General features: G+C 44.7%; 2 protein-coding genes across 2 annotated transcripts; both read right to left on the bottom strand.

Moving 5' to 3' along the window:
* Nucleotides 1-285: 285 nt before the first annotated feature.
* Nucleotides 286-1,185, bottom strand: LOC308284653 (26S proteasome non-ATPase regulatory subunit 14-like; the record flags this gene model as incomplete). The annotated part of the gene is made up of 1 exon (XM_080725342.1): nucleotides 286-1,185. Exon 1 carries the CDS (start codon nucleotides 1,165-1,167, stop codon nucleotides 286-288), a length of 882 nt encoding a protein of 293 aa, XP_080581468.1. The 5' UTR covers nucleotides 1,168-1,185.
* Nucleotides 1,186-4,403: 3,218 nt separating this feature from the next.
* LOC308284699 (26S proteasome non-ATPase regulatory subunit 14-like) lies at nucleotides 4,404-5,303 on the bottom strand (the record flags this gene model as incomplete). Its single annotated transcript, XM_080725408.1, has 1 exon — nucleotides 4,404-5,303. Exon 1 carries the CDS (start codon nucleotides 5,283-5,285, stop codon nucleotides 4,404-4,406), a length of 882 nt encoding a protein of 293 aa, XP_080581534.1. The 5' UTR covers nucleotides 5,286-5,303.
* Nucleotides 5,304-9,270: the final 3,967 nt, after the last annotated feature.

The following is a 9,270-nucleotide window of genomic DNA, read 5'->3' as shown; positions in this document are numbered from 1 at the left end:
TTGTCCCAAAGATTAAACATTTCAAGTCTGAACAGAAAGCATGGCGGCGCTAGAGTGCAGCAAAGTTTGGAGGAAAGAAGGGAAAAAAAAGAATAGGACTCATCCCAGAATATCAGGGATCCACATAATCGGACTCTCTGAAGAGATCGAGACCAGTTAAAGATGGGGCGCCATGATATTTTCCCCTCTACAACATAATCATCAGGTATTATGGTTATACAGAAAGTGTTAAAATGTTATTTTTAATTTGGGCCTATGGCACCACGTCTAATAAATAGAAGGCCTTCATTGGAAGACTACCGTATCCAACATGGCACCTAGGCACTGGACAATGTTGGAGGCCATCAGAACATCTACGTGCCCCTCCAAGTGCCTCTTAGGATCCTGCTTTCCAACATTTCTGATGGCCAGCTGCTCTGGAGTCATTTTGTCCTCTTCCTCAACGGCCTTGTTGTAGTTTTTAGTGAGTTCCAGCATCTCCTTGACCGTGGTCTCGTTGAGCTTGCAGTGGTCAGTGTAGTTCTGCAGGGTCAGGCCTTCCATCCAGCTCTTTTTATGCAAGTTCGAGAGCATCTTTTGCTCCAGCTCGTTCTTCCTATAGTTGATGGTGATGGAATAGTAGCGAGTGTTCAGCCCATGGATCAGAGCTTGGATAGAGGGCTTGTTCAGATGACCCAGGTTTGATGTGGTTTGTCTTGGTTCATGGCCCATCGTTCGGAAGGCGTCAATCACAACCTTTCCTTTGACACTCTGAATGGGATCAACCACCACGGCCACGGCTCGCTCTGTCAGGGCCTCGAAGCTCTCCTGCGTGTTGACGTCCACCCCGGACAGCCAGCAGCCAAAGCCCGGGTGACTGTGGTACCAGCCCACCACCATCTCTGGCCTGCCGGTCTGCTTCAGCATATCCAACATCTTCTGCTGGAACACGGGGTCCACCGCCTCGACGCTGACGCCGGTTCCCGACTGGGGCATGGCGAAGACGTCGATCACTCGCACGGTGTAGTCGTCGACGAACTCCCCCAGCATCAGACCCATGACCTCCATTGGGACGCCGGCGCGCCCGTGTTTCAGCATCTTGAGCAGAGCCAACGATGAGATGTACACCTGTTCCGCTGTGTCCACAGCAGGGGAGTCTGTGGGAGGGTCCTGACCGAGCTCTGACATGCCTCCTCCGAGCCTCAATCTGTCGGTTTCCGATATCTCTTCTTTTCTTGACCGTAGACAGTTGTAGACAATCTCCAATATGTTATATAGCCAGAGCTTTGGTCTGATGTCACACACAACACAAACCCATTGCCATGCAAGCTTAACCAGCCCCCCCATAGTCCCCCCAGTCACAATTTTCTGGAGCCGCTGCTGCCCACAATCACCTTTCACTGAGCCCAGTAAGCCCACGTGTTGTTGTTATTTATATCAGGTCGCACTTGTTGGTGGTGGTGTCACTAAGAACGCTGCTCCTCATTGGCTCAGGGCCCTGCCTTTGTACTGTCAGTCATTCTTTTTAGGAGAATAAACTTGACCTATAAATATTTGGTATAACATACTGGTCTCGCCTTTCAGCGAGCCCACAATGACGTGTTATTGTGGGCTATTATAATGAACTGTTATTTTGTTACATCAGGAGCACATCTATATAGGCTATATTCTAAAATGGCTAGTTCCATTCCTTGATTCTGATTGGCTGGTTGCTGTGGTATATAAGACTATAACCCACCCCAGTTTATATCAAACCCAGGTGCGTTAATTTCTTTCCACAGTGTTCCACAGTGCACCAATTATCTGCACCTGTGTTGTTTCTGCAGCCTGGCCGGGAACTACTTTCTTGTAGCTGGGGACTACTTTCTTGTAGCTGGGGACTACTTTCTTGCAGAGCAGACCTTATTGTGTATTATTTGTGAAATAGAACAGTTTTAATTGGTACATGTCTATGATTGTTCATGTTGCCATATTGTAACCATTTTAGAAAAGCAATAAGCCACACAAGGCTTGTGGTTACCTGTATTTTACACCGGCTGAGAGGGTTGGAGACACTCGGCTGTGCCTTGTGTCTCCCTACGCCTCTCAGCGGTGTAAAATACCAGGTAATCACTTGCCTCTTGTGGCTTATTGCTTCATTAGCCTACACCATGCAGGGATTCCCAAACCTTTTCAGCTGGAGACATTAAGGTATCACGCTGGGACCAAAACGTACATTAAAAATCACACCTAGTGTGAAGGAAGCGGTGCTATTAATGAGTTAATTTAATTAAGCGTCCCACAAAGCTTGGCCAATGTGTCCCTGGACCGGGCGTACAACGAACTTTGCACGCTTTGTGCCAAGATGTAGGCCAGATTTAGACCATGCTTCAGAGCCCGGACCAGGGTGTACCAGGGGCGTCAATTGGGTATGGCAGGGGAATGCAGCTGCCATACCCAGGGTCCAGGGGGGAAAATAAACGTTACTTTTAAATATAAATCCATGAATGTCTCTTTGTCTATCTGCACTGGGTATTATGTTGTTAAATTACAGTAAAATAACTACAAATGCAAAATGTAACAAAATGGTCACTTTAACAAGGTATTATAATTATATTCTCCACACTTGTATTCTCCACATCTTGACAGAATGGTATATTCCCAGGTTCCGCAGGTCAGCTGCACAGGTGCAATGCATTATTGTTAATTGTTGCACGTTTACTAACATGCCAAGTTTAGCTGCACTTGAACAACCGTTCCAGGCTGCCATATCCAGCCCAAGAAACCGTAGAAACCTGTGTAAAAAACTGACAAAACTCTGTTTTTTTTAGACATTGTGAAAATAGCCGATCTACATGCTCACAACGCCTCGCAGCGCGAGGCGTTGTGAGCATGTAGATCGTCTATTTTCAGAATAGAACCGTGTTATACAAAATGTAATGCCTCTTTTCCATGAGGACTCCCATCTTTGCTTTTGCTGAACTGATGCCACTGGGGTGTACAACAAAGTTTGAATACTTTGTGCCAAGATGTAGGCCACCCCTCAGAGCCCGGACAAAGCCAGGAGCACAGCTCAAAAATACAGTTTTTAAACATTTATTATTTTATCATTATATTAGCAGTATGGAGATCCTTGCTCATACAAGTAAAGTAACTGACAGAACGGCCCATACAGGGTGTGTCGTGTTTGGACTCTTTTTGATGAAATATTTAACTTAAACTTTACAATGGAGGTAAATGCAGGCGGTCAAAACTTTGCCCTCATAGCCTACATCAGGGGTCTTCAACAGGGGGTCCGGGACCCATAGGGGGTCCTCAGAGTTACTACTGGGGGTCCTCCAAATCTTCCAAACCTTTTTATATTAACAACTTGAACCCTAGTGTCCATATTTTTAGAACTGTAGCCAAAAATAGCAGATCTACAAGCTCACAACGCCTCGCGCTACAAGGCCTTGTGAGCTTGTAGATCGGCTATTTTTGGCAGAGGTTTGGGGTAGAGGGGAAAAAGAGAGACTAAGTACAGAGTAAAAGTTCAAGTTTATTAGGTAATGACGGCTCAAGTGGTTAAATATCTGAAAACACAAATTTACATGAATCCAAAATACACTGATGATTGTGCTGTCAAACGATGAAACTAGGGGGGTCCCTGCTTCATCTCTCTCTCAACTAAGGGGTCCTTGGTCTGAAAACATTGAAGACCCCTGGCCTACATACATCATAGAATCTATCTATCTATGAAATTATAAAGACATGTGGATCATCTATAGATGCCATAAGACTTTCTAATTCGACGGCCGGCCGCTAGACCTTGACTACTAATTAGTTTTTTAGGCCTATGCAAAGGATTTTTATTATCCCCTTGGTTACCTTTTTAAATGCTTTTTAATGTTGTTGTTATTGTTGTTTACATCTATCTATCTATCTAGATGATCCACATGTCTTAATAATTTCATACAAATTATCGTCTGTCGGGTGCAAACCCCATTATGTAGTAGCCTACAGTACTTGGAGGGCAGTCTATGATATCGGGCAGTCTTATCAGTCTTTTCTCCATATTTGGGCGTGTCCAGAATTGTCATCCATATCAGAATCTGTCAATCCATTCTCGAAGATAGTGCACATATAGTTTTAAAGTGTTAATATTTCAAAAAGTCTTGGCAATTGTCCCAAAGATTAAACATTTCAAGTCTGAACAGAAAGTATGGCAGCGCTAGAGTGCAGCAAAGTTTGGAAGAAAGAAGGGAAAAAAAGAATAGGACTCATCCCAGAATATCAGGGATCCACATAACCGGGCTCTCTGAAGAGATCGAGACCAGTTAAAGATGGGGTGCCATGATATTTTCCCCTCTACAACATAATCATCAGGTATTATGGTTATACAGAAAGTGTTAAAATGTTATTTTTAAGTTGGGCCTATGGCACCACGTCTAATAAATAGAAGGCCTTCATTGGAAGACTACCGTATCCAACATGGCACCTAGGCACTGGACAATGTTGGAGGCCATCAGAACATCTACGTGCCCCTCCAAGTGCCTCTTAGGATCCTGCTTCCCAACATTTCTGATGGCCAGCTGCTCTGGAGTCATTTTGTCCTCTTCCTCAACGGCCTTGTTGTAGTTTTTAGTGAGTTCCAGCATCTCCTTGACCGTTGTCTCGTTGAGCTTGCAGTGGTCAGTGTAGTTCTGCAGGGTCAGGCCTTCCATCCAGCTCTTCTTATGCAAGTTTGAGAGCATCTTTTGCTCCAGCTCATTCTTCCTATAGTTGATGGTGATGGAATAGTAGCGACTGTTCAGCCCATGGATCAGAGCTTGGATAGAGGGCTTGTTCAGATGACCCAGGTTTGACGTGGTTTGTCTTGGTTCATGGCCCATCGTTCGGAAGGCGTCGATCACAACCTTTCCTTTGACACTCTGAATGGGATCGACCACCACGGCCACGGCTCGCTCTGTCAGGGCCTCGAAGCTCTCCTGCGTGTTGACGTCCACCCCGGACAGCCAGCAGCCAAAGCCCGGGTGGCTGTGGTACCAGCCCACCACCATCTCTGGCCTGCCGGTCTGCTTCAGCATATCCAACATCTTCTGCTGGAACACGGGGTCCACCGCCTCGACGCTGACGCCGGTTCCCGACTGGGGCATGGCGAAGACGTCGATCACTCGCACGGTGTAGTCGTCGACGAACTCCCCCAGCATTAAACCCATGACCTCCATTGGGACGCCGGCGCGCCCGTGTTTCAGCATCTTGAGCAGAGCCAACGATGAGATGTACACTTGTTCCGCTGTGTCCACAGCAGGGGAGTCTGTGGGAGGGTCCTGACCGAGCTCTGACATGCCTCCTCCCAGTCTCAATCTGTCAGTTTCCGATATCCTTTCTTCTCTTGACCGTAGACAGTTGTAGACAATCTCCAATATGTTATATAGCCAGAGCTTTGGTCTGATGTCACAGACAACACAAACCCATTGCCATGCAAGCTTAACCAGGCCGATTTGCTCAGGCACCCTTGGGCCTCTGACAGACATTGGGAGCACGAGCCTCTAGCTTGCTCTTGGGGGAGGCAAGCTAGAGGCAGTCTTCCATAGGGAATGAATTCCCAAGGGCAAGCTAGAGGCTCATGCTTCCAATGTCTGTCGGAGGCCTTAAAGCAGTGATGGAATAAGTACTCTGATTTCAGACTCGAACAAAAATAACAATAACAGAGAGTAAAAAAAAATAAAAAATAAAAAAGTCAAAGTACAAAAGTATAATTATTAGCATTAGAACAGTGTGGGCTCGCATGTAACACCATGTATGGGCATAAAGATCTACCCTTTGGTTGCACCTCATCTTTTATATTGTCTTTTGTACTGTACCGCCTTTGTACTGTCGAGGAGAATAGGTTACGTAATAGGTTACATCATTTTTTGAGGAGACCTTGACTGAAAAATTACGTCGTTTTGGCGGAGAACTTAATATATAAACTAGAAGATGTGCAATTTGTGAAATTGCAAGTGTGGTTGCCCTGTGGTTCAAATCATATTTGAGTTTTGGGAAGTGAATTTCCATTATTTTGGGGGCTATGTTTGTTTACCAGTAAGTGCTGCATCTTGTGCATTGTAATGCATTACTGGGCTGATTTGATTTATGTGGGACCAGAGCCTGCTTTTAGTGTGTCAAGTTCATCCAGATGCCTGGGGATCCCCATATATGAGTATAAGGGGGTACCCTAACAGGGCATCTATAAACCCTAACAGGGCCTAACAGGGCATCACCTGGGAATGCCCATACTGTATATGGACATTTTATTTATTGTATCCTTTATTAATATATATCCATATACATATATGGACTTAATATTGACGTTTTTGGGGGAATGCCCATATATGGACATATATGGTCTCATGTGGTCTATGATGTCATACATCTATGATGTCAGTCATCTCCATATTTTAGAAAAGTTTAATTTTTAATTAATGTCAGTGGGGAAAATTAATTCACGAATAAATTAATATCAATTAAACAATACAACTTTTCTCTTAGCTAATTCCCGATGAAGCTGGTTGATTTTACATATGGCACGAGTGTGTGGCGCGAAAACTGTGGGAGGAGTAGGCGGACAAACTTTTGGTTACTCTAGAAACAGAGAATAATAATAATAATAAATACATAAAGTTTACCCAGGACTATAGTCTGCTTGCCCTGCTGGGTAACCACACTAATAATGAAGATAACATAGTGTTTTCGCTTTCAGCGAGCCCACAATAAGAAGCAACTGAATTTCGATGGTAGTGGATGGAGAGAAAGTACTTTTGTCCCACCAAGACACAGCAACCAATGGGTGCGAAGAGGGGCGGGAAAACGGGCGGGACTTGACAAAGGGTGAATTGTTCCTATACTTTATGGAGAGCTCAATACTGTAGCTTATGGACGTACCTACCTACTAGTGACGTCAATGCCCAAATCGGTACAACAGTACAGCACACCCACCGCCGTGCTGATGGGGGAAATGTCTATCCTGATTGAAACTAGAAAGGTGCTATTCATGGGAAATTGCAAATGTGGTTGCATTGACGCGAGTCGCGAGCAATCCAATGGGAAATGAATTCCGTCTTACCATTTATGTTATATATTGTGAATTTGTATGAAGCATATTTTTTATTTTTATTAAGTAGCCGTGTAACAAGCGGGATATTCGCCTCTGTGATTAATCATCCTGTATCACAACGATTGGGGTGGTTGTCTTTTGTCTCCCTGCTATCCTATTGGGACGTTTAGATCATGTCAAAGGTCAGGTCTCAACTAAACAGAGGATCTGCACTTGGATGCACACTTAAGTATTAATCTTTCCAGACAGATTCTGCAAACAGCAGAATCTCTCAGGTTATTTGTACATACAGTACTACTCAACCCACATTTGGTTACATGTTTGCTGTCAATCATTGTCTCCACCAGCCGAAGGCATGGGGGAGAGTATGTTTTCCCCTTTGTCCGTTCGTGTGTCTGTGCGTGCGTCCGTCCGTGTGTCCTCGCAGTTTGTGTGCACCTAATCTCAGTCGCCGTTGGCCCGGTTGCTGCCAAAGTGAGCACACACATTCCCTGGATGCCAATCTAGAACCTCTGCCCTAAATATTTCAAATGGGCCTTTTCTAGCGCCACCTAGTGGCCGATGTTCGCAAAACACATTTCTGTGCACTACTCTTACAGATTTTGTCCAAAAATCCTACAAATCGGTAGGCAGTATCTCGACAGTCATGTGATCGACACGGATCTGTCTGATTTTGCATATTCTATCCTGGTTGGCTAGGATTGGCTTCCAAAGTTTGTAGGATTGAGCCGTTTTGAACAAAATGCCTCAAATCCCAAACGCAAAGTGCAATTATCATGAAATCGCGCACACACGTTCCCACTAGGTCGAGGAAGAAATGCCACTTCAAATTTTTGAAATCAGCCTCATGGTGGCGCTATAACAGGCCGATTTGTGGTTTTACCTATAACTCCACTGATCAGTTTAAAACTTTGTAAGCGCACTCCCTAGAGGCCAAGGAAAAACCCCTTCCCTGCATTTTTCACATCAGCCTTTCATAGCGCCACCAGGAGGCCGACTTATGTAAAACACATTTTTTCCTATTATTCCTTGAGATTTTATCCAAAAATCATGCAAATCGGTACACAGTATCTCTATAGTCATGTGATCAAGTCCGATCCGTCTGATATTTCACGTTCCATCCTAATTGGCTAATATTGGCTTCCAAAGTTTGCAGGATTGCTCAGTTTTTGAACAAAATGCTTCAAATCATCAACGCAGCTTTCGATTACCGTGAAATTTGTCACACATGTTCCCACTATGTCAAAGAACAAATGCTACCCTTTTCACGTTGGCCTGTTATAGCGCCACCAGCAGGTAGACTTTAGCAAAACACATTTTTGGAACACAATGCTCAAATCATGCATGCAGTGTCCGATTGCCATGAAAGGTCTAAGGTGAAGAACATATGCCAGCCTATTTACATTGGCCTATTATACAGTAGCACCACCAGGACGCATGGCCTGGTGGAGACCTGTGCTCGGAAGAGCACTGCTTCTAGTTTGTCCTGAACTCGCCCTGTCCTCCTTCCCCTGAATACACACAATACCTGCATTATTATACAAAAAAAAGGATTAAAGTAGCAGTAATAGCCGATCTACAAGCACACAACGGCTTGCGGTGCTTGCAGATCGGCTATTTTCACTAGTTTTGTGCAACAGTCTTATGATGAGGCAGGGCTTTAATTTTACGAAAAAAAACTTGCAAATTTGAAACTTGGAGATACAAGGTTTCTGACCGACAGTGACGATATATGAGATGTCAGTTCTCTGTCACAGCGGTGTGGAGAGAGTCACCTCAACAGTTAGGACTAAACCTACTGAACCTCAAATAACTAGACAAACACTAGTCCACAACTCAAGCACACACACAGAAACATACACACATGCACGCAAGCGCACACACTCACACACTGTCAGCTGGGCCACCACAACCACTGACCACTTGGCCTGAATCTCCTGAATAAAGCCACAAGACAAAGTGACCTTTTCAGAAATCATTTGTATTATTGTTAAGCTTTATTTCTACAGGCTGGGTTGACTTAGCAGCCTGTGTCTTTGGTGTGGGAGGACACCATGCACCCACCCGGACCCACCATGGCGAAAACCCACATGATGAAGACGCACATACACACACACACGTACGTTTTTCTTATTTTTTTCCAAAGAACTAAATAAAATAAATAATAATTGCAGCCCCTAAAGCCCTATAGTTCCCCCACTACTAACCGTAAGTGACGTCGTTAGCGTGACGTC

Source organism: Nannobrachium achirus (genome assembly GCF_963921795.1).
Source record: "Nannobrachium achirus genome assembly, chromosome: 5".
Classification (NCBI taxonomy): Eukaryota; Metazoa; Chordata; class Actinopteri; order Myctophiformes; family Myctophidae; genus Nannobrachium; species Nannobrachium achirus.
Note: the sequence above shows the minus strand (reverse complement) of the source record. Positions and strands in the feature narration are given on the sequence as shown.